Genomic DNA, 26,240 nt, shown 5'->3' on the forward strand with positions numbered 1-26,240 from the left:
CTTATTTTTTTGAGTAAACTCTACCCCCAACATGGGGCTCGAACTCACAACCCAAAGATCAAGAGTCACATGCTTTACCAACTGAGCCAACCAGATGCCCCTATATTTGGTTCACTTAACACACTTTTTTTTTTAAATGTTTATTTTTGAGAGAAAGAAAGAGAAAGAGAGAGAACAGGCAGAAGCTCCAGGCTCTGAGCTGTCAGCACAGAGGCTGACATTAAGCTTGAACACATGAACCATGATTTCATGACCTGAGCCTAAGTCAGATGCTTACCCGACCAAACCACCCGGGCACCCCCTTAATGCACTTTAAAAACTATCTTGAGGGGTTCCCAATTTTGAGGAGTTCAAAGTACCTTGTGTTATTTTCATCCTTTTAAATATTCCTACTAAGATTATTAGCTGCCTCAGTTCCTTTTTGGAACAAGCCACAAGATCCACCAAATTTGTGCATATGAAAAGCTAGGGACAAACAGTATGAATGAAAGTCTGGGGCTCCAGAGACAGGGGTTGCCTAAAGTGCCTCAACTGAACTGCCATGAGGGAGAAACATCATTTCTGTTCCTAACTCAGCTCTTACAGCTCTGGTGCTAAGAAAACACCAACCACTCAGCACTCTTGCTCACTCACCACTGGAAGCTGGGAGCCATGTGTATTTTCAAGTTAAGAGTTTTGGATCTCTGACTCCAGGAGGTGAGACTAGTTAGGTCTACTTTTAACAAGATTATTGATTTGTGTGGGCGGGGGGGGGGGGGCGGCGGATCTTCTTTCAGGTAAACTTTTTTGGCCTTGTTACTTTTCATAGCAAATTCAAAGGTTAATTTCAGCTGACAGTGACTTGCCCAGATGTCAAGTCTGAAAACCTTCCATTTTGTCCTGTTTGGTGTGGGCATGATGATAATGGGACCATAAGAGGAAGCCCAGACCCCCTTGTCATGTATACCCCTGGGAAACCTGCCAGACAACACCTTTTTGTCTTGTAAAATATTCTGATAAATTGCAAGTTTGGTAGTTTCCTAACAAATACATTTAGCTTATTTATCATGAAAAAGTCACTTGTATTTTAATTGCGTATTAATTGAACATCCACCTTGTGGAAGACTGTAGGCAAAGCAGAGGAAGTCTCCCCTTTGACCTAAAAATGTGTAGTGTGAAGCTTTCTTATCAACATGAGTCCTATGCACATGAATTATTATCTCTTACATTTTATAGGTTTAAAATATCTTCAAAGCTATGTCCATAAATCATCCTGTATAAACATGATAACCCTGTGTGAGAGACATGGCAGATTTCATCCTGAGCGACAGCGTTGTTATTATCATTCACAGTCAAGAAAGTGGTTCAGGGATGTTGAGGCTCCTAAGATCAGACCCTAGTGGGTAACTGAGCTGGGCTTAGAACCCAGATAGTACTGTAGGGTCTTCCTCAGACACTGTACTCCACAGCCTCCCAAGAAGGTTGGCACTGGCTGTGGGTGTCTTCTGAGCTGTCCTCTTGCATGGAAAACTTCAGCCCCCAGAGTCTGAACCCAGCACCTTGGACACCCACCTTGGGAAATGGACTCTTGGCCACCAAGAGCCAGGCAGAAGGCAGGCCTAGAAGGGAGAGTGGGTCTCCCCTCATTTGGAGACCGTATCTCTTGGCTTTGTTGTTGTCTTGGCTGCCCTTGGATGTACTTGTGGTTTTGAAAGGTGGCCAAAACGAGAAGCCAGGCTGCTCTTAAACCTGCTGCTTGATGTCACAGAAGAAGCCTTTGTTCTGCAGGCAGAGTGAGGCTTCCCAGAGAGGTCTGCAGACAGGATTTCCTCTTGACACTAGCGTTGTTTGACTGATGTCCCTTTGATTCACTTATCTTCAAGGATGAATTTTTATTTGAATTTGGGACCTTCCTTGGGCTCGGAGGAGACTGGTTCCTGTTGTTGAGCTGTGTTGTCAGGATAGCTGAAGGATCAGCTCTGGGAGACCGTTCCGGGTCTGCTTCCTGCCTGTGGGTACGTGGAGGCATGCATTCCTGGGAACAGCTGCCGAGTGCCTAATTCCTTCTGCCCCGTGTGCTGTGGGAGCATGTGGTAGGACAATGTGATGTTTCATTAGTTTGCATGAGTGGAGCTGACTGACTAGTCACAAGTGTTTTAACTGATGGGGGCCAGAAAGTCTGCAGAATTATCCCAAATTAAAATCCAGTATGCTTTCCCAGGCAGTAAGTAACGTACCATGTTGCAGCGGCTGCTCTTTAAAGTGGAAGCAAAGTGTAAGGCATAGGATCTGTGCAGACTCTTCTCCAAACACTGATTTAAATATCTAATTCTGCGCTATGTCATTGCCCTCACCTGGAACATTTATTTCATTTGTTCCTCTTGAGAACCACCGAGTTCTAGAACTACTGCTTTCTCCTTCACAAAGCAAGATGTTTCCCCAGACATGAAAAGAAATCAGCCTTTAGCTCGTAGTTGACCAGAAGGACCTATAATGCAAAGGTCCACATGCAAATATGTGCATTTTATTTACATATGGGCATGTCTCCTCTCTGCAAATTGGAAGCTTTTCGTGCACAGAGGAAAAGTTGGGTTTAGAGTTGAAAAAGGCTATCTACTAGATTATAGATTCTATTTAATAGAAGATGCATTTATTGAGTTAGCAGAGTGACAGTCGCTTAATGGCCAAGAATGTCTCCAGGAAAGTTACAGTCCCTGTGTTGAATTTTTCCTTTTAAAATTTCAAGTTGGCTTTTACTAACATTTTGAAATGTTCCTTGGTGTTTGGATGCAGCTGTTGTGGATGGGGTGGTGAATTCCAAGGACCGGTGCATGCCCAGGCTCCGGTGGTCCCTGGTGTGCTGAGCCAGGAACAGCTGGGTCAGAGGTGAGCTCAGCCCCTGCTGGGCATCTTGCACACTCCCCACCCCCACCCCCCTCAACCACCACCATCGTCCCCAGGGTTGAGAGAGCCCAGGCACGGGGAAATGCCTGTGGGTCCGCCAGCTGCCCACAGTGGTCCTCCGTCGTCTACTGACAGGGATGATTTGAACCAAAAGCCTGGGATCTGTGCATTCTCAGCTGTTCTTCTGGGGAAAACTGAAGGATTTTTTTTTTTTTTTAACTGAGTGCAAACCACAATCAAGAAGATGATCAGGGTATTACACAAAGCAGTCTTTGTTTAATGATGCTGCTCCGTATCTTCTCTGCCCCTGCCCCCAGGGCCTACAAATCATGGTTGCTTAGGCCTCTTGTATGCTGTTTGAGAAAGGTCAGGTTTTAGTCTTCTGAGAGTCAGAAACTGTGAGAGTTTTTCACACCTTTCAGTATACGTAGCAGCCTATTGTAAACAGGAGGTGCTGTGCAGTTACAAATGATTCGTGTTCTTATCACATGTGGATTTGGCCTTCACAGCCTGGCCAGAGGATAACAGGCTGGAGAGGTCATTGTTATTGTTGATGGGAAGGAGATGCCTTTGCAGGGCTTGTGCTGGAGCCCCAGGACCCATAAGCTGGCAGGCTGCAGCTGCCCTGCCGCTCATGGCTCTGTGATGCTGCCAGCATGCAGTCGGTCCCCAAGAGGGTAGCTGGAGGGTTGGATGCAGAATTTCAAGCTCTATCTTCTTAAAGGTCCCAAAGACAGCACATGGCCTTTTTGTTTTAAGGATTGTGCCCTTATTTAAAAATTACAGAAGTCTGGGGCATCTGGGTGGCTCAGTCGGTTAAGTGTCCAACTTTGGCTCGGGTCATGATCTCACAGTTTGTGGGTTTGAGCCCCGTGTTGGGCTCTGTGCTGACAGCTTGCAGCCTGGAGCCTGCTTCAGATTCTGTGTCTCCCTCTCTCTCTGCCCCTCCTCTGCTCATGCCTTGTCTCTAACTCTCTCAAAAATAAAACATTAAAAATATTTTAAATAAAAATAAAAATTACAGAAGTCTGAGAAACCTGACATAACTGACCCAACATTTGTGCAGCCAGGACTGTCTGTGATTCCCAGATGCACCTGCAGACATAGTAACCAAAGCTAAAATAACTCCTTCCATGGAGAGGAGGAGAAAATACCAGGCTCTTAACCCAGACGTCTCCATTCAGATCCTTGTTTTTCCACTTATTAGGTGTGTGAACTGGGGCAAGTTCTGAACTATAAAATGGGGGTGAAAATACCTCCCTCTGAGGAGTGCTGTGAAGGTTCACTGGTTACTAAATATGAAGGCTGCACCAAATGGCAGAGCTCTGACTTCCGCACTTGAGCCTGGCACCGCCTTCCTGGGAGTCTGGGTGGAGGAGGTCACGTCCTTGCTGTCAGCTCCTACCTCATCACGAGCACTTTATTCTTCTCCTGCCCCAACTCTGCTGTGTGATACCTGACCTTGAAGGCCGCCGATGCCTTTACTGGGATGTTGACATAGTAATGGATATCAAAGAATGCTGCTAGAGACCTTGACACTGATTCCGGCAACCAGACCCAGTAGCTTTGTGACCTTGTGTAAGTTACTTTACCTTTCTGATTGTCTACGTCCTCAAAGGGTAGCTATGAGGTCAAATAGAATCTCACGTGGGGGTGCCTAGCACAGAACCTGGCATGAAGAAGGGGCTCAGATGTAGGTTTCCATCCATCTGTCCTTCCTCCTGGAGGCCCCTAATCCTTGTGTGTAACCTGAGATCACGTTCAATGCCTGAGGCTTCTGTGGGAGAAAGTTTCCCACATGTTGACGGTGTCTGGCTGGAATCCCTCTCTCTGGGTCTGCCCTGAGCTGCCCTATAGCAGTGTGCCTTGGCCACCATTAATGCTTAAAGGTATGACAGCCTCACGCTGCACTAATAGATCAGCACACCATTGTATTAAGACACAAAACGGGGCCTGTCTTCAGTGCGCTGGACCAGCCCTTTCCTGCCTGTCCTTGTGCTTAATATTAGTGTCTTAGCTATTTATTCTTTGGTAAATGTTTATTGAGCTTACTTTGTGCCAGGCACTATGCTAGGTACCAAGTACCCACGGAGAATGAAATACATGTGGGTCCTGTCCTTACACTGTGCCCAGTTTAGAGGGCATGCAAACAAATGCATCAATAAATACATAGCCACATTGGGGCGCCTGGGTGACTCAGCCGGTTAAGCATCCACCTTCGGCTCAGGTCATGATCTCACAGTTCATGTGTTCAAGCTCTGCGTCGGGCTGTGTGCTGACAGCTCAGAGTCTGGAGCCTGCTTCAGATTTTGTGTCTCCTTCTCTCTCTGCCCCTCTGCTTGTGCTCTCATGCTCACTCTTTACTGGGTCTCTCTCTCTCTCAAAAATAAATAAACGTTAAGAAAATTTTTTTAATAAAAAAAATACATAACCACAAAATGAGGAGATGCAAGGAAGGGAATATCAGAGAGCCCAGAGCTCCTTCGATTGCGTGGAGGGAAGGCCTCTCTGTGGGAGGGAACATTTGAAGATTTAATATAAAAGGAGAATGTAAAATACTTGATTAATATTGATTATGTTACTATGTGTTAAAATGGTATTTAAATATTATGTTAAACAAGATATTGAAATTAATTTCACCTATTTCTTCTCAATTGGCTACTAGAAAATTTAAAATTACATATGTTTTCATATGAATGGATAAAGATGTATATATGTGTGTATATATATACATATACATATACATACACACATACACACACACATATATATATACATATACACACACATACACACTCCATCAAAAAGAATGAAATCTTGCCATTTGCAACAACATGGATGAAGCTAGAGAGTATTATGTTAAGTGAAATAGGTCAGTCAGAGAAAGACAAATACCATATGATTTCACTTACCTGAGGAATCTAAGAAACAAATGAGGAAAGGAGAAAAAAGAGAGAAACCAAGAAGCAGACTCTTATCTATAGAGAACACACTGATAGTACCCAAGGGAGAGGTAGGTGGCGGGATGGGTGAAATAGGTGAAGGGGATTAAAGAGTGTACTTGTGATGAGTGCCAGGTGTTGTAAAAAAAAAAAAAAAAATTACATATGGTTTTCACATTGTATTTCTATTGGATGGCACTGGCCTAGACCTTGGTGTAAGGAATTTAGATTTTCTCCTGAGGGCGAAGGGAAGCCTTTAAAGGGTTTTAAGTAAGGGAATAATGTGATCTGATTCAGTTTTTAGAAGATCACTTGGTCTCTGGAGAAGGGGACAGAAGAGGCTGCAAAAGTACAGGGAGCAGGTAGAGGTCTGTGCTGGGATAGTGGTGGAGAAGGTGAGAGGGGGTGGATTCAAGATCTATTTGGTGGGTAGAGTCTACGGGACTTTGTGAGGTTTTGATGATGTGGGGTGAGGGAGGGGGACCACCAGGAATGGCTCCGGCAGCTGGTGTGTGAGGTGGGGCCATTTACTGAGATGGGAAAGACTGGGAGGGGAACAGGGCTTCCTTTGTTGGACTGCTTTTTGTTTGGTGGATGGCAGAGAATTGAGACTTCTCTTTGGGGTGTGCTAAGTTCGAGATGCGTGCATGTCAGCTAGTGGTGTTAACCAGTCAGTGTTATAAGCCTGGAGCTCTGGAGAGAGATCCATGCTCAAAGGTATACAGTCAGGAGAGTCTGCATAGAAGTGAAATTAAAGCCATGGAAAGGGATGTCCTCCCCCAGGGAGAGAGCTGGGTACAGCATGAAGGGAAGGAACCCTGGGACCCAGCCCTGAGGATCCCTGGCATATCCGTTCCAAGGGGTCAGCCGTGGAGGCTGACTTTGCATAGGCTGGCTTTGGTGGGGAGCAGAGAAGCAAGGCTGGAGTTGCACAGGGGTGCTATTCGAAGGAATGTTTTGCTTTTTAGAACGAGAGACAGGGGCCCCTAGGTGGTTCAGTCGGTTAAGTATCTGACTTCGGCTCGGGTCATGATCTCACGGTTTGTGGGTTTGAGCCCTGTGTCAGGCTCTGTGCTGACAGCTCAGAGCCTGGAGCCTGCTTCACATCTGTGTCTCCCTCTCTCTCTGCCTCTCTCTCTCTCTCTCTCTCTCTCTCTCTCTCTCTCTCTCTCAAAAATAAATAAACATGAAAATTAGAATGAGAGACAAAATTCAATAGGAAAAGATCTAATCTTTTAAGCATGTAGTAAAACAAAACACATCTTTTCATTACTTGAGTCTTTTTATAAAACATTTTTAATTAAAGCAGACATGTCCCCAGGGCCACCTTCCCTGTGAGCCTGTGTCAGCAGCATGGTGATCACGCTCCTGCACTTCCTCCCCCACTGGGTCCCACATGTTCTCTGATGACTCTATGGACAGAGAAGGTAAATGGATGACTGTGGTTGACATGCAGGCTTTGCCTGAGGGGTGACGGCTGCTTTTCCACCGTTTGGGTGAGCAGCAACCTTGAGGCGGCTGCCTGGCCTGGAAGGCAGGTAGAGAGCGTGTGTTCTGTCTCTTTGGCTCGGTGAAGTCTTTCTTCTTAGAGTTCCTGGGGACATCATCTCAAAACCATACCACTTTTATTCTTCCTTTGAATTAGTTGAGAAGAAGCTTTTGCAAACACACACCATTTCAGAAGGAGATGAAGAACAGCTGGGGGTGGGGTGGATGGAGTGAGGAAGGGCGAAGAGTCATCAGCCAAACAAAGCATCTGCTTTTATCAAAAGTGCTGTGTTGGGGCTTAGACAGCCTGAAGTCTGATGAGTCACTGATGCCATCCTCTCTGCCTGCCAAGAGACGTACTGGCCTTGATATGGTGTTTCTTATTCTTACTCTACTCAGTTTGACTGACTGCTGCCAAGTTAAGATGTGAACTATAGCTTTTAGCTTAATTCTGTCACTAGAATTCTGCTGAGTACAGGGTAATCTATCACCGTGTCAAATTTTTATCAACTAGTACTGCTTTGTATTAGTCTTGGATTCCTGTATAGACTTACCAGAGTAGAATATGTAGGATATTTAAATGATGCTGTTTTAACATGATTAGGAAATCTGCCTGAGGAGGTGGTTTCACTGCCATTCTTATATGTCATGCACACATTAATCGGGCATTGCTGTATTTTCCAATGAGGTAGAAACTGACTCACAAAAGCAGGAATTGGCTGGCAAAGTGGAAGAAGCAGGACCTTTAAATGTACTCAGGCCTTAGAATCTTTGATAGCCAGGAAGGGAAATGTGTCCTCATCTACAGTAATCCCCCCCGCCCCGACCTGGGCTCTAAGAAGAAAGATTCTCAAAGTTGAAGGAAATGATAAAGAGGATCCCATGGCCTGAGGCTCTGAAAGGGAAACACAGTTGAGGACAACCAGAAATAGCATGCTCAACACTGCTCGAAGGAGGATGAGGTATGTGACCATCCAGGTTGTTCTTGGTTTAGGGATGTGCATGCAGGACTGTCTCCAGCTGGACTCACTGGTTTACAGGATCCCCCTATGTGGTGGGATGAGCCAGGGCCATTCTGATGAATTCATCCTCGGGTACGTTGAACATTGACTGTGTGCCTGGCCTTGTGCTGGGTGGTAGAGCTCTAAAGGCAGGCCAGCGACTGCGTCCGTGTGAGGAGTTCAAAGCCACAGGAGAAAGGGATGCCCCTTTTGAACCATCTGACCTCCCCAGCATCTGTTATGTCCACCTTCTTTGCTGCTGACCCAGCTTCTTATCCATGGTATAGCCCTTCATATCACTCCCTAGTTCTCTTCTGCTTTTCTTGGCCTCTGACCTTAACATATTTCCAGGTATCACATTATTTTTTCTCCTTGACTGGGTGATTGGAAGTTGTACTTTCTAGATAATCCTTCCCCCAGGGCCTGCCTGCTTGCTCTTGTGCTGTCCTGGCATTGGACCCAGACCAAAGAAAGGTTGGGCCGTGCCACCTATGCAACCAAGGACCACATCAGAAGGTGGCTCTGGGTTGTAAAAGAAACAGTGCAGAGTGAGCAGCGGATTGTGAAAAATGCTAAGGGTAACAAAAAGGGCTTTCAGAAGTTATGGTTGGAACAATGAAACCAAAGAGGGGGAGGTGAGAGAAACCAAACTGCTGAGCTGCTGTTTGGCTTGCATTTTTTCTGTCAAGGAAATGACTTCCCTGATTGGAAAGGGTAGGATCCATGTAAAGGAAGAGAATTCCCAGCTGGAGTAGAAGAGGCCATGGCAAGGGGCTCTGATGCCACCAGATAAGGTGAAGCTCCAAGGCCCAAGAAGACCGAGGGGGCCCAAGGCCAAGACAATGCAGGCACCTCAAGGTCCACGCCAATGCAGACCAACTTTGGAGGAGTGTAGGCATAACAAGCTACAGCAAAGATGCAGATGAATATCTTAATTTTCAAGAAAGGAACTAGAGAGACAATAGAAACCTGTAAAATAAGATTGAACTGATCTCAGGAAATACTGTAAAAGGACTGGACAATGATTTTTGCATACTTGCTGGAGGAAACATTGACCGTTAGCGTATTAGGGCTTTGCCAAAAGCAAGTCAGACCAGATTAATTTCCTTCCTATAGAGGAAGCTTGAGAAGGTGTGTGAGCAAATGCCAATCACTGGTGATATCCTTCAGGTGAGAGGCAGGCCAGATGGTAGTACATGAAGCGTGCTGTGGACTGTGTCCTGATTGACCCACGTCTCGCTCTGCCCACTCTAGCTAGTTTTTTAAAAACTGTTTATACGGTAATATGGACATAAAGATCACACTGGGGGGTGACGTGAATCTTAGAAGAATATGTCAAAATGACACAAATGAGGTCCAAAAAAGATCATGGCATTTTGAAAGAATAGACCAAATCTAATTGCATAAGACTCTAGTGAGAGGTTTGGGGCACCGGGGTGGCTCAGTCGGTTGAGCATCCGACTTAGGCTCAGGTCACGATCTGGCAGTTTGTGGGTTTGAGCCCTGCGTTGGGCTCTCTGCTGTCAGTGTGAAGCCTGCTTCAGATCCTCTGTCACCCTCTCTCTCTCTGCCCCTTCCACACTCTTCCACACTCATGTTCTCTCTCTCAAAAATATTTAAAAGAAAAGACTCTAGTGACTTGCACTAGAATTCAGCAAAGTCAAAGTATGGGATTTGGCTTAATAGTCACATATGAGAAATATTGCAGGATTTGGATAAGTGCAGCCTCAGAATGAGTCAGCAGTGTGCTATGGTCATCAAAGAAGCTAATGTGATTTCAGGAGCATTAACTAAAGTTTAATATTCAGATGAAGGGAAGTGGTCACACTTGGCTGCCCAGATCACATATCTGGTAAATTGTTTTTAGCTCTAGACAACCAGAAATAGAAGATGAATTCCCCCAGTGCAGTCCAGTGAACTTCTGTCGAGGCCACTCCTCTACTCCAAAGCAGATCTTTTGGTTTAATCCTTAAAGAATATCCCTAAGGTTTTGTGTATTAGTGAAAAGGAACTTCTCATGTCATATATTAACCCTGGGAGGAAAATATGAAATACGCACCAACCTTAATCCTGTCGACTCCTAGTGAAGCCTATGTTAACAAATAAGGTCAATAAATACATTGCGAGATGTGGGGGAGTGAATCTCTTCTCATTTATTTTGCAAGGTGATGAAACAAAATATATTGAGTGCACATCTAGAAGTGTTGCAGTCCTCTGTTTTTAAAGCTGCATCCCTTTTTAAGTTAGCAAAGGCTGTATACATAATATGCCCCTGCCTAGTGTAAGAAAGGGATTCATGGGATTCCCAGCATCAGTAAAGAACCTGTCCATCAAATCACATCCTGGTGGATATTTTTCCGGGACCTTCATCTCTACTCGCCAGGCCAGCCATCTTTCAAGCATCCATTTCTTCTCATTTTCCCAGAAACCAATGGAGATGGCCCTGTAGTAAACTCTCTGTCCATTTGGTGATCTCCCTAATGAACTTCAAACATGACATTTCAAACATATCCAGAGAGATTCATTTTCAGCAGGAGCAGCCAGCCTCTCAGTGTCACTTTGAAAACTTCTGGTCTCAGTGGGGCTGAGAAGCCAGGCACTGCCCGAACAGCAGTGACGGTCCGTTGCTGAGGGGGTTCTATCTGAGGCCGCCACGGTTCAGTCACAGGCCTGTGGCTAAATTATCTCCTTACTGCGGAGGCCTATTTCTCAAAAACAACATTTCTCTCTCATTCCCTGTCTCCTTCCAATGTTGTTAATCTCTTGGTGAACCCAGGGAGTGTGACAAAGGGAAAGTTGGGGTGGAGGTCTTTTGGACACACACAAATTCACACTCATTCATTCATTCACTCAAACTGACATTTATGGAGCAACTCTGCCCTGGGGATACAAAGGTGAATAAAATAGGGGTGCCTGGGTGGCTCAGTCGGTTGAGCATCTGACTTTGGCTTGGGTCATGATCTCACGCCTTGTGGGTTCAGGCCGCACATCAGGCTCTGTGCTGATAGCTCAGAGCCTAGAGCCTGCTTTGGATTCTTTGTCTCCCTCTCTCTCTGCCCCTCCCCTGCTCTCGTGTGTGCGTGCACGCTCTCGCTCTCTCTCTCTCTCTCTCTCAAAAATAAACATTAAAAAAAACAAAGATGAATAAGATTAAATATGGTCCCTCTTCTCTGTGAGCTCATAGCCCAGTAAGGGAGATGGACAGGAGTACACATATTGTATTGAATTATAATTATTTGTTATAAAGTTTTATAATGAATGAAAAAGAAGTGCTGGGGAGATGTTCTTCTTTGAGCTGTGGGAGGCAAGGGGAAGAGTGGTCAGGGAAGGTGGAAATGAATGGGAAGACAGTGGGGACTCCAGGCCTTTAGGTTCAGGGAATTCCAAACAGTTTGGAGTTACTGGAGCATCAGGAGCAAGGTGAGGAGACGAGGCTGGTGAGATTAGCAAGGCTTAACACCATGGATATCATCGAATAAAATATGAGAGTGCTAGACTGTCCCACATATTAATCTTACCTAAAAGAACATGATCTAGTAAGGAATATTGTCCAGTGGACACAAACTCTCAGTAGACTTAAAACCTATTGCTGTCTCTTCCTTCCTTCAATCCTTCTGTACCCCCTTCACTCCAACTAAGATTCTGAAATGTTGATGACTCTTCCTGATAGAGAAGGGAGGGTGATGGCTCTAGATTCTAAGGTCATACCCATATAGGAACAGGCTGCAGCCATCAAGTTGCCAATGGAGGGCATACTTGGTCCCAGTTGTTGGCTTCACCTCCCCTGATTGTGTGACATGCCCTGGTCATGAGTTGGTTAAGAGTGGTAAACCAGTAGACCTCCTTGGCCCCACCACTTTAGGTAAACAGAGATTCAACCCACTGGGTCCCACTCATCTCTTTGTCTTGCATTTCAGTTAAGTGTTCTAGGAATGAATTTATTTGTGATGAATGAACACCCACAAAGCAAGAACTCCAACCCAGACATACAAGCCTTCTAGTCCGTACCCTCATTAAGTTGTAAGTAGAAGATTTTGCAGTGTTTCGGGAACTTTGCCCTACTTTATAGGGTCTGTGTGGATTCTTTGTATTCTAATGTAGACACTGAGCATTTGTGAATCGTGACAGTTCTGTTCTCCTTTTCACTTCTTATACCTTTTCTCTCTTGTTTTTAAAGTTTGTTTATTTTGGGACAAGAGAGGGAGAGAATCTCAAGCAGGTTCCACGCTGTCATTGCAGAGCCTGACACAGAGCTTGATCGTGTCCTGAGCCAAAATCAAGAGTTGGATGCTTAACCGACTGAGCCACCCAGGCACCCCTCTTGAAGCTTTTATATCATTTTCAAGTAACAAATAATTCCGAAGTTTGGCAGAGCTTGCTACATAGTATAACCACCTAGGCCTGTGGGAAGATATTGAACTAATTGAGTTTTTTTAAATGGCTATATTCAGTTTTCTGTTTCTTTTTTGAGTCTGTTTTAGTATTTTCTAGGAATTTGTTCATTTTCACTAAGTTTTAAAATTTATTGGCATAAAGGTGTTCATAGTGTTCTCTTACTGTGCTCCCTCGTCATTCCTATATCGTTTTGTGCCTTCTCTCTTTTCCCCAGGGATTACATCTGTCAGAGGTTTATTTTATTAAGCTTTCCAAAAACAAGGCTTTATTTGTTGCTTCCCTGTTGTGTCATTGTTTTATATTTAATTTCTCTCCCCCCCCACCTTTTTTTAAATCTCTGTTCTATTTGTGTTTACTCTTTTTACTTAAGCTGGATACTTAATTAGTTTTGGTCTTTTTTTTCCTAAAAATAAGCATTATAGCTACACATTTCCTTCAAAATATCACTTTTATTATATCCAAATGTACTATATTCTACCTTCTGAAAATCTGTTTTGCGAATTTAATCTAGTTAAGAGTTACCGTGTTTAGTGATGTACAATCTTTGGGCTTATAGCTGCTGCTTATTCCGTACGTCTGTACTAGCTGTACATTTTTTAAAACCTATGGGTTTTTTTAATTGCCTTATTTTGTCTTTTTAAAAATACCCTACTATTCGTGGGGTGCCTGGGCGGTTCAGTCGGTTGAGCGTCTGACTTCAGTTCAGGTCATGATCTCATGGTTCCTGGGTTTGAGCCCCATGTCGGGCTCTGTGCTGACAGCTCGGAGCCTGGAACCTGCTTCAGATTCTGTGTCTCCCTCTCTCTGCCCCTCCTCCGCTCACACTCTGTCTCCAAAATAAATAAATGTTAAAAAATATTTTTTTTTTTTTTAGAAAAAAAAATAGAACTCATGGACTGCGAGATCATGACCTGAGCCAAAGTTGGCCACTTAACCGACTGAGCCACACAGGTGCCCCTACAAAATATTTTAAAAAAATTAAAAATAAATACTCTACTATTCATTTAATGGTTACTTTTAAAATATAATTACTTTATAAAAGATAAAGTAAAACAGTACTTCTTTCTGAACAATACAGGACCTTAGAACACTAGCCCCGGCTGTGGCCTTCCACTTGGCTTATATGCCATTGTTGTCCTATATTTTAGTTTGTCTTTTTTTAAAAAATTGTGGTAAAATGCACATAATATAAATTTTATCATCTTAGCCATTTTTAAGTGTACAGTTAATGAGTAATGAGTTAATGAATAATATTAAGTACATTCACATTGTTGTGCAACCAGTCTCCCCAACTCTTTTTATCTTGCAAAATGGAAACTCTGTACCCTTGAAACAACTCCCCATCTTCTCACCCCAGGTCCTGGTAACCACTTTTGTTCTTTCTGTCTCTGTGAATTTGATTATTCTAGGCACCTCATATAAGTAAAACTATACAGTATTTGTCCTTTTGTGACTGGCTTACTTCACTTAGCATAAACCCCTCAAGGTTTCTCCCTGTTGGAGCAGGTGTCCAAATCCCCTTCCTTTTCAAGGCCCCGTAATATTCCACTGTATCTGTATACAACATCTTGTCTATCCACTCTTCCGTCAGCGGATGCTTGGGTTGCTTCCACGTTTTGCCTTCTGTGAATAATGCTGCTGAGAACATGTGTGCACAAATATCTCTTTGAAACCCTTCTTTTAGTCCTCCTGGGTGTCTACTCAGAAGTGGAAGTGTTGGATCATACTGCAGTTCTATTTTGAATTTTTAAAGGAACCTCCACACTGTTTTTCCTAGCAGTGGTACCATTGGCATTCCTACCAACCATGCATATGGGTTCCAACATCTCCACATCTTTGCCAGCACTTTATATATATATATTTTTTACCTCCACAAATTATATATTCATCTCATTTTATCCCACTAGTGCTGGTTTGGAGCTACCTATATGTTTACTAGTTACTTTGGGCAACACTCATTCTTAGATCTTAGGCTGTTCTTTGGGCATCCATTTCATTCTTCCTAAATGGTGTTCTCTGCTTTTATTTATCTAATATTGTCTTTCTTCACCCTTATACTCGGTAGTTTCACTGGGCAGAAAATTTTGAGCTCCTCCCTTTCCTCTATGGCTGATGAAAACAGGCTGTCAGCCTCATCGTCATTGCTCTGAGGGCAAAACCTTCCTTTGCTCTCCAGCTGCTTTCACCATCTTCTCTCTGTTCTTGAGGGTCTGTGCTTTCATTGCAATGTGTGTAGGTGGGACTTTATTTTTGTTTATACTGCTTAGGATGCACCGGGATGCCTGAATCTGAGAATGGGTATCTTTCATTTATTTTGAAGATTTCCCATCATTATTTATTTCCCCGACTATTGCTCTTTCTCTTGGATTTTCTTCTTGTAGAGTTCAGGTTAAATGTAATTAACCTTCCCATTCTACCTTCAACATCTCTTTTATATTTTCTGTCACCTTTTCTCTCTGTGCTGTGTTTCATATAGTTTCTTTATATATTTGTCATATTTTCTTTAGCCATGTTTAATCTGCTATGTAGCAGATTATATGTATATATTATAGTCAGGTTTTTTTTTAATTTTTATAACCACCTGTTTATTCTTAGATCACTTTTTGATTCCATCTTTTACTTTTTAAAAAATTTATCATACATTGTTAGGGGCACCTGGGTGGCTCAGGTGGTTAAGTGTCCAACTCTTTATTTCTGCTCAGGTCATGATCTCACAGTTTTTATGAGTTCAAGCCCCATGTCATGCTCTGTGCTGACAGTATGGAACCTGCTTGGGATACTCTCTCTCTCCCTCTTTCTCTCTTCTTTCCCTGCTTGTGTTCTCTCTCTCTCTCAAAATAAATAAATAAACTTAAAAAAATGTATCATACATCGCTATTCTGTAGCCTATGTCTGGTATTCTAGTATCTGAGGTCTTCGAGGATCTCAGTCTGTTGTTGTTTCTGCCGACTTCAGTGATTGGGGCTTGCTTCCTTGTGCAGATGGTTATTTCTGAAGGGAAATTTATGTTTAATCACATTCGTGGATATCCTGAATGGCATTCTGTTGATAAAGTTTCCCCCCAGAAAGTATCTATGCTGTTTCCTTACTAGTGGCACCACCAACCCAAACACTTTAATTTCTCAGTTTTGGCTTCTCTGTCCAAGCAGAGCAGTATAAATTTGAATCCCAGCTGACAGGACAGCTGATCTGTGGCTACAGGCTCTTAGGGGAGACTGTTACTGCTGCCGTTATTTTTTTTCACCATCAGAATTTGTAGTGGGGACAGTAGGTTTCCTTCTTGGTTCCCTTTGCTAGAGAGCATGCTACCTTCTTAATTCTTATTTATTTTTGAACATTCCTTATGCAGAGGTAGTGTTAGTTGCATTCTGACGGCTCGCACATTGTGCATGGCTCTATGGTGAACTGTTCACCTCTGCAGACCCGAGACTCATCCTCCCTGCCCTGCTCCTTACCCTGCTGTTGTCCATGTTTTGTGTTTTTGACGTGTTCTCTGTTTCTGTATCTGTTTTGTTCATGTCTCTGCTTCTTGAGGCTTTATCTTTCTTGTGACGTCACCAATGCATTTGAAAATACATTCATACTTTAATTCGTTGTCTAGTTTTTGGAATATCTGGTCTACCATATTAAGCAAATGAAAGCCCTGTAGTAGAAATTTCTGATTTCCTGAGGCCTTATTTGGACTATATACAAAGGTGGGTTTTGGTGATTTATATTTTTATTTGTCCATTCTCGCCCTTGTTTATTGATTAATTGGCTGCTCTGTGACAAATATGACTCAAAGGGCATAGTATACATTGGTGAGCAAGACACAAATAGCCCTTACCCTCATGGAGCTTACAGCCCCCTGAAAAAGACAGAAACAAACAGTGGTTGCTCTCTGGGGTGGGACTGATGGAGAAGACCAAAGAATTATGTAAATTATGTAAAACAGGTATTCTTGGCTGGTATCTAATAGCCACCTAGTTGTTCTCTGTGTTTCCCTCTTGAGTTAACTATTTTTGTTGGTGTGAAGGGATCCCTTAAATGTTTGTTATATTTCGTAGTTTATGGGAAAGATTTGTGTGTTCATAACTTGAAAGATGTGAAAGACTCCACTGAAAGTAACTTATTTAACAGTTGAAAAGGACGGGAGCTCATCTGAAACCTTCAGTAGCTGAATGCCAGCAATCATACTGCACTGCGAACCATGGACAATAGGTGGTAATGGGGCTAATTCTTATGTAGATCCCAGTAACCTTGAAAGTTCTTCTTGTGCTCGAAAAAGGTGTTTTAGTTTATTCTTTTTTCTTTTTTTTAATTCTTTTAAGTTTTTTATTTTAGAGAGAGAGAAAAACTGAGAATCTCGGGCAGGCCCCACGCTCAGCACGGAGCCCACCATGGGGCTTGATCCTACAACCCTGGGATCATAACCTGAGCTAAAACCAAGAGTCAGATGCAGGCACCATGCTAATTCATTCCTAATGAGTGTATTGAGGTGTGCTAGGCACCAACTACTTAGTTCCCTTAGAAAGAATTTAGTGAGTACCCTTACCTCTCTTTTCCCTTTGACCCACTGAATCCAGTCATTTACCACCTATTGTCACTTAGAAAACTCTCCTGGGGCACCTGGGTGGCTCAGTGGATTAGATTAAGCGGCTGACTTTTCAGCTCAGGTTCATGAGTTCAAGCCCCACCTCGGCCTCTGCTGACAGCTCAGAGCCTGGAGCCCGCTTTGGGTTGTGTCTGTCTCTCTTTCAGCGCCTCCTCTTCTCGCACTGTCTCTCTGTCTCTCTCAAAAATAAATAAACATTTAAAAAATTGTTTTAAAAAAAGTCTCCTTAATCTATACACCGTCCCTGCTCCCTCTGTTCCTGTAGTCCAGGCCTTGCCCTCTCTCACCCAGACTGCTCCAGCATCTCCTTTGGTTTTCCTGACTCTGTCTTGCCCCCCACGAATCTGTTTTCCACACCAGTGCAGGGGGATTTTTCTAAAAACACAAATCTCTGGTTATTCTGCAGCTTAAGATTTGTCAACAAATCCCATTGCTTTCATAAGTCTAGACATGTTTACATGGCCTCCAAACCCCTTATGCTCTGGCACTGCCTCTTCTTCATCCTGATCTCCAACCCCCCACCACTCCTGAGCTTCCCCAACCCTGTGCTTCTGTTACTTGTTCTTTTATTCATTAATTCAGCAAATGGTTACTGGGCAACTGCTGTGTGCAGAGCACAGGGGATATCAAGGTGAGTAAAGCAGAGAAAGTCTCAGTCTTGTAGGATTATATTCCATAAGAAAGACCTGAGCAAATAAATATTTCATGCGATATCAGATAATATGGGAAAGAATAATGTCAGATAAGGTGATAGAGGGTAGCAGCAGTACTCATTTAGATAGGTGTTTAAGGAAAGCTTCTCTGAGGAGGTGTTATTTGAGCAGAGACCTGAGTGATAGGAGGGAGTGAGCCTTTGAGAACTGCAGGGAGAATGTTCTAGGCAAAGGAACAGTAAATGCCAAGCCACAGAGGCAGGGACCAGCTTGGCATGTTTGAGTGCCAGAAAGAAAAGTCAATATGACCTGGCTGGAATGAGTGGAATGTATTAGTATGCTTTTGCTGAGTAACAAATTGCCACAAATTTGGTGCCTTAATGCCTGTTTATTGCCTCATAGTTCCTGTAGGACAGAAGTCCCACAGAGCTCAGCTGGGTTCTTGCTTACAGGTCTCAAACCCAAGATGTCAGCAGCTGTGTTCTCATCTGAGGCTCTGGGAAGAATCTGCTTCCATAGTCATTCAGGTTGTTGGCAGAACTCTGTTCCCTGTGATGGTAGGACTGAGATCTCTGCTTCCTGGCTGTCTTCAGGGGACGGCTCCCATGTAGTGGCCACCCAGGGTTCCGTGCCATGGGCCTTGTCACAGGCCATGTTGTAATGTCACCCTGGTAACAGGGTCCTTCATGTCCAGGCCCCCTCACTTTGCATGTCTGGTCCATTTGGATCGTTGCCAGATCGTAATGTCAGCTTACATGTGCAAAATCCCTTCACAGCAATACTGAGATTACTGTTTGGTTGACTTTCAGGGTGGGGGTGGGGAATCTTGTTGGAAGATATCTTTAGAATTCTGTGCGCCAGAGTGAGGTTGGGGAGCTGGTGGGGACCATGCCAAAGAGAGCCTCAGAGGCCCTGGTAAGGACTCTAGGGTTTTTCTTGTGATTGGATGGGAGTTATTAGAGGATTTTGATTTTGGTAAGGATCATGCTGGCTCCTGTGGAGACAGTGGAGCCGGGAAGGCATTGCAGGGGTCCAGGCGATAGATGATGGTGGCCTGGACCAGAGCGAAATTACTCCTGAATGCTGTGGTTCCCCAGGTATGCCACATTGTCCCATGTCCCCATGTGTTTGCACATGCTTCTGCTGTTTCCTGGGCATTTCTCATCACCACCTACCTCACAGCTTCTTTACCCGATGAGTCTCTACCTGGTCCTCAAACCTTAGCTCAAAGGTTGCCTGAAAGGCCCCTTCATGGTATTTCCTTCCCACTGAAACTTAACTTGAGTTGTCCTGGGTCTGTTCATCTGTCTTTGCCACTTGATTGCAGCCTCTCTGGGAGCAGGGCCTTTGTCTTTGGTTCTTCTGTTTCCATTGTCTGGCCTACAGCACAGCATATTGTAGATGCTTGATAATGTTGGTAGGATGGATGCAAGAACTATGGAGATACTGGGAATGAAGTGTCTCCTAGTAGAGGAGGAACTGTATACAAATAAATACATGATAGAATGAACCAGAATGCAAATACCATGCCGTGTGCACCAAGGAGGGGAGCCAACTCTGCAGATTACTGGTGTGCGTGGAGCCTTTTTTCTACTCAGTTGGGAACAGTTGGATCTAGTTTCTCTCATCCCTCCACTGCATGAAAGAACCGTCTTATTACAAATGATTCCTCTTTATGTTATTTCCAAAAGGACATTTGTTTGGCAACACTGTTAGCCATCAATTTATTCTGTAATATTTAAAGAAGTCAAAACATTCATTCATTTAAAGCATTTTATAATTTAAGACAGATGTAGGGTGCTTCGTTTCTCATCTGTATGCCAAGCACTCAGAAAAGATCTGTGGTAGTGAAATTTTGCTTATATACTTACTCAAGATAGTTGAGTAACTCCAAATAGCTTACCTGTAGGTCAAGTGTCCTCTTAAGAGGGAGGAACTCTGAACCTGGTTACTGATGAGAAACAAACTGAAATAGGAAAGACCCCATTTCTGTGACTTCTGACCACACATCCCTCAGTCTGAACTTAGGAAAACAGGGTGCTGGAGAGAATAATTTAACTGGCGTAAACATAGTGATGTTATTCAAAACTTAATAAACTTGAGAACAAAATAACAAGAGAGTCCAGTTTCATTCTGCTGCTTTCCTGCGGTTTGTGGACCGTGCCCTGCAGGGCAGCATGCCTGACAGAGGGCCCATGGGCGCCTGCCAGCCTCACCAGGTGTAAGGAGAGATGTACACGACATCATGGATTCACATGGGTGGGATTCATAATGTGCAAAAGCAAAATAAAATTTAAAAAAAACTTTTCATTTATATTGCCATGTCCCTCTGTTTGTTTTCTAGTGATCTCTGTCAGAGAATATAAATCTGTGGCTTAAGGAGTGTTTGCTGCACAGACTTGTATGAATAATTGGATATTCTATTTCAAATTAGAGGCTGGGGCTACAGGGCCAACTGCTATGTTTTCTAGCTCCTATCTTTGGTTAGCCAGGATGATGTGACTGGCTGAGAAAGGAGACACAGCACTTCTGCTTAAAAACATCATTTTAATTTAGTTCAAGGCAATGATTTTTAAAGCCTTTGGATTTGTAACACACCTACTTGGTTTCATTATATCTCCTTGTGTCCCCTCCTTGCCTCTCTAAAAAGGAGACAGACAACATGAGGATTCTCGAGGGCACCCCAGGAGCCCAGAACTAGAATCTGAGGACATTTGGATTCCCCTCTGCTCTTGAAGCAGAATGAACAAGTCTCCCTTAGCAGAGTTCAGTTGGGGGCAGGGTCAAGAGGGACCTTGAGTTTTATCCCTCACCAGAGCCTCCAGTTTCTTCTTTTGTGCCCAGAGAAGTGTACAGTAAAGGATCAAAGAGGAACGAGGTTCATCTAAGGTGGGGGGCATTTTGGAGAGCACCCCAGGCTCCCTGGATGGGAGCGCACAGGCTGCTATGCCCCTAGGCGGTCTTGTCTCTGAGTGCAGGTCCTGCTGATCAGCATGGCCTCAGGAGCCACCCGGGCACAGTGCCTGGCCTGGCCCGTTGGTCACCCCATTTCTGCCTGAGACAGTTGGAAGGATCTCTTCTGAGAGAACCAGCTCAGAGAGTTTTCAGATATGTGTCTAGAGAAAGGAAGAGAGGAACTTTTCAACTTTCAGAGGTGAAAGGAAAAGGATTTTACAGCTAAATCTGGTGAGAAGAGCAGATCCTGGACAAAAAGCTAAAAAGAATTTACGAAAAGGATGACATTTGAGCACTAAAAAAGGAGAGTTAAAATGGCAAACCATGACTATATGGTCTCGGTATTTGGCAAATACATTCTCCAAAATGAATGAAATGAAGCTGAAGGAAAATATTTGACAGTGTAAGCTGCCAGTGAAAAAATTCAAACTTTCAAGTGAAAGTTAGAAGTTTGGAAAACTTATATCCTCCTCCATGAGCTTGATATTTCCCAAGGCTTTATATGTTCTGATGAGATCAGTGATGATATTAACAAATGTGATTCTTTTTTTATATTCTAATGAAATGTGTCAAAACTTAGAATAACTGCATAACTCAGTGAACCAGTATTTTCCAGAACAGTGGCTACAGAATCACACATGGATAAAAGGCCCAATCAAGGTGCAAGATGCAAAAGAGTAACAGACATGGTTTAAGATACCACGTTACAACTGATCGTTTAGAAATTACCACTTGTTGAGTTTTGGTATGGTATCAAGAATAGCCATAAGTATCTGGAAATGAAATACCACTCCCTTCTCCAGTTACGTATCTATGTGAGGATGGACTTTTTTCTAAACCAAGACCTATCACAACATACTGAATAGAGAAGTAGATAATGAGAATTCAGCTGCCCTATAAGCCAGACATGAAAAAGATTTGCAAAAATGTGAGACAGTGTCATTCGTCTCACTAAATTTTTGTTACGAAAACATATCTCTTTGTAATAAAATTGTTTATATAAGTTTATTTTTTTTAATATTAGTATTTTGAAAATTTCTGTTTAATTTCTAATATCAGTAATCAGTACATATAACCCACATAAACAAAAGCTCTTTGGGGTCCTCAATAATTTGGAGTGTGAAGAGATCCTGAGACCAAAAACATATGGGAGCCATTGACTTCAACTGCCCATACCTATACTGTTTATCCATGCATGAAGACATGTATGTATAAATGTACATAACATACACTAAAAATTTTTTTTTCTGTGTTTATTTATGTTTGAGAGACAAAGCACAAGTGGGGGAGGGTCAGAGAGAGAGGAAGACACAGAATCCGAAGCAGGCTTCAGGCTCCAAGCCATCAGCACAGAGCCTGACGTGGGGCTCGAACTCAAGAACCGTGAGATCTTGACCGGAGCCAGAGTCGGACGCTTAACTGACTGAGCCATCACACGCCCCCCTTTCTCTCTCACCTTGAGCCTCAGTCCCATTTGCCCACCATACAGGAGTGGGCAAATCGCGAGATCATGACCTGAGCCAGAGTCAAATGCTCAACCGACTCGGTCACCCAGGTGCCCCCATAACACATTTTTAAGTGTACTTAAAAATAAAATTTGAAGAGAACAGCATTTCAGTAGTTCTAACATCTTTCTGCCCTCACAAGGCCAGACCTCTGGGCCAGATGATTAACCTAAGACTAGATGGCTATATGCCTGAAATGTTAGTTCAGTAGAAAAACAGGGGTTCAAGAACTTAAAAGGGAGCACAGCCCAAGTGCTGTGGACAAAATTTTGAGTCCCTAGCCAGATGGTTCCATGGATGCAAAGCCTGGTGACATTGAGATGGTGTCCAGAGCATGTGGCAGGAAAAGTGACGGCCTGGCACAGCGGATGGACTCTGGATGCCGGATAAATGAACTTGAAGGCAAAGAGTTTTAAGGCTTCGAGGTTTATAGCCCTCTTTAATGGGAATGCACCCAGGGACAGAGAGCTTATGCTGTTCTCAGATCTTTTGGCCCTGCAAAGGGACTCATTCCAGAACCTAATCCACTGACGTGGAAAGGGGCATCTCAGATGCCACGCTGCCTCTGTGCAGGTGCCCTGGGCGTAGTCCCGAATGGATGGTCAAACCAGGCCAAGCATGGCTTTGGGAGTGGTATCCCTGAGCTGTGGGGTTGGGACTCCTTGTGCTCTGGCAGTGACCTTCTCTCTTGTCCTGGGAAGAAGTGCTGCCATCTTTCGAGGTCTCTCCACTGCCAGGGAAGTGTCACAGCCCACGTGTTTGGGGGTTGAGCCAACCCTTGTGGAGGAAGCTGCTTATCAGTAGGGCTTCTGAGAGACCCTCACCCTCACACTAAGGCCCACTCCCTTGAGAAGACTACTCTTACAGGCTTCACAGCCATTCTGTCCTTTCAAAATGATGCTGTCTCTGTGGGGATGTGTTGAGTTTCTGAAGTTTAAGACTCTGAAGGCAGCTGTCTTTTCACACCTTCTGTTGAGGGGCCGCCTCATTATAACTCTGCAAGCACTGAAAACGGCCACTCTCACGTCTCCCCCTCCTCTCCTTTGGCCTAGTCAGATTCTCTTCTTTCTGTAAGAAGTCAGCCTCCTTAGGGCCACCTGCTGTTGTTTACTTTTCACTGTCTGGTCAATTCCAGCGTCATATTATGACAGACACGAGCAGACATTAGGTAGGGAGAGAAGAATACTTGGGTGCCAAAGAAAATGGGATGGATTTCTCTGCTTGACACCGGGGGTGGGTGGGTAATGGAGGCAGCAATAAAAAAAAAAGGCAAATGTGGTCTAGAAAGCTGGGTATACAGACTCCATCCTCTCCCCTTGGTGCTAGGTGACCTTGGATAGCCACTGGGCCCACCTCAGTCTCCATTTTCTTCTGTCAAAGTGAGCATGATACAGCTGTCTGATCCAAAGTACCCCTCATTTGGGCATCCAGTCCTGCTTTACACCCACCTCTATCCTCCGTGTTCTTTCCTTCAGATTTCTAGGCTAATTTTTATGCTCGAGTGAAAGTAGACTCACTACGTGGAAGTCTAACATTTGGAGCCTGAATGTGATAAAGCACTTGGAGCTTCTAAACAGAAATTATGGTGGTGTCCTACCATCTACCCCTACCCCCAACACACACCATGAAAGGAATCTGTATTTGTTCTAACTTCCTTATCTGTCTGCTGGGAGTATTGCTGGGGAGGTGGGCCCATCTTAATAATCTGAATGAATAGGGGGAATTAATGTTGGATACGTTTTACTCAGTGCAAGAATGCATTGTTCTCAGTTCTCATACTTACCATTTTCTCTTTTCAGGGATCAGCATCTTCTGGACCCAACCCTGGAATATGTGAAGGTAGGAAACCAGGATTTAACGTGTAATTAGGACACTGCGTAATCGACTTCCCTTTTTTAACACAGTGTTGCCAAATAATGCTGCAGTCTGGCCTGTGTAGGAAGTTTCTCACGTTGGAACAACCAGGGGTAATCTGACTCTCTCAGGCCTTCAGTAACTTTTGTAGAGGTCTTACGTCATCCTATTATAGGTCTACAGTCTTTTTCCTCTTATCTGAAACCCTCGGGGCCAGATGGGTTTTTAAATTCAGAATTTTTTTAGGAAGGTAATCGGGTACATACATATAAGAACATCCTCAGAGGGGTCTAGGGTCAGTACTCCGTACTCAAGCTCATTATTTCATCAGTGAAATTGTGGGGGGTGGAAGAGTATTCACACAAAGTGAGATAAACAGACTACAAATGATCTTATGTAGTGCAGCTCACATTTTGCCACCAGATGAGGTCAGGTTTGATTTGCCACCAAATGACTGACTTGAAATTTTTCAGTTTTCAGAGTGTTTTGGATTTGGGGATGGTAGATAATGAATTGTGAGCCTGTGTTTATCTTCGGTGGAGGACTGAAGGCTTCCTGAGCTTTTCTGGGTCGGCTTTCCTTTCCAACAGCCCCTCTCCTCTGTGGTGGCGAATCTAGGACTGTGAGCTGTGGGAATACGCTGCTTTTCAGTGGGGCTGACATTCAATGCTTCTAAATAGGCAACACCTGGAAACAGTGGTATCCTTCTGAGCAGAAAGAAAAGATGCTTTTTCCTTCTCCCTTCCCCACACCATCTTCTTGGGGGTGTTTGTGTATATATATGTTTGCTTTATTTTCTTTTTGAGAATTGAAATCTGGTACCTGCTATGGTAGAAGAGAGAACTTTGATTTGTCACAGTTTCTTGGATCGATGACAACATATATCCTTAAGTTTTAGGAGAAATGGCATATGTTAAGTTTTAAGGTGCTTGCCTCCTGGGAGCCACATTCCAACCTCATTATTGTAAGGGCAGCATCATGGTTTGGGGGTATTTAGGCCTATTGCTGTTTTGTGTGCCTGTGCCTGCCCCATTTTTGTCATTTCTTCTGTCTTTAGACCAGAGGATGGAAGAGAGAAGAGAAAGCTCTATTAGAATCACTTAGTCACTTGAGGTAGTCGTAATAAAGTTTGTTGGAAGGGAGGTGGGTATTATTTTTTCCTCTCTCATACCCAGGCTACGTCTGAACTGTAGTTTCACTGCAACAAATGTACAGTCCTAAACCAGTATGGCTGCTGTGTCAGAGTACAAAAGAGCTTTATAAATGATGCCTGTGTCCCTCCTGAACACGTCCACCTTTGTTTTTATGCAGGTTGTATGCTGCAAAACAATAGGGGGGTGCTATTCGCAGGACTATGATTTGACTTGGCCATGATGTAAAAAATGTGCCCTGGAATTAGGCAGTGTGTAAATCATAGCTGCCTTTTAAAAGCCACCATGTCATGTTTCAGAAATGGGCTGTCCCCCACTGTAGGCTCAGGCTGGGCTTAGCAAGCACGGACCCTTCCCTTACTCCAGTAACTTGGTTTTTCTTTGACAATGTCCAAGCCTTTAAGATAATCCAGTGATGAATTCTAAGTTAAACATAGATTCTGGAATGATCTGTTTTAATATTATTTAAGCTGTCACATCACGTTCATGAATATCGGCCATTCTAAGTTGGGTAAGAAGAGATATGCGGGTTCTTGGTGGCTTCTGCTTGCTAGGCTCTCCTTGCCTTCCCCAGCAGTGAGACGTGATGGGACCGCTCTTAGTGGCTCAAGGGTACTTTTTTCCAAGGACCTGTTGAGGTGTTCCGAAGGTCACTCTTTGCTCCCAACCTTGTCTGAATCTGGTCGGGGCTTTATAAATGATGTCCCTGTGCTTCTCCTGGATGCCTCACGTTTATTGTTTTTTTTTATTTCTCACTTTGCCCCTGGTTTGGAGGGGGCAGTTTGGGGATTTGTGGGGCAAATGTGGGATATTTCCATT

The 26,240-nt window shown here is 43.8% G+C and overlaps 1 protein-coding gene across 5 annotated transcripts in view; it reads left to right on the top strand.

The window, feature by feature from the left end:
• Positions 1–26,240, top strand: part of BCAR3 (BCAR3 adaptor protein, NSP family member) — a 136,421-nt gene that overhangs the window by 32,647 nt on the left and 77,534 nt on the right. For all 5 annotated transcript variants that reach the window (XM_058716516.1, XM_058716515.1, XM_058716519.1 and 2 more), the window contains exon 3: positions 24,216–24,255. In XM_058716516.1, coding sequence (XP_058572499.1) covers positions 24,216–24,255 — 40 coding nt within the window. The remainder of the gene's footprint in view (positions 1–24,215; positions 24,256–26,240) is intronic.

This window comes from Neofelis nebulosa, chromosome 2 (assembly GCF_028018385.1).
Source record: "Neofelis nebulosa isolate mNeoNeb1 chromosome 2, mNeoNeb1.pri, whole genome shotgun sequence".
Lineage (NCBI taxonomy): Eukaryota > Metazoa > Chordata > Mammalia > Carnivora > Felidae > Neofelis > Neofelis nebulosa.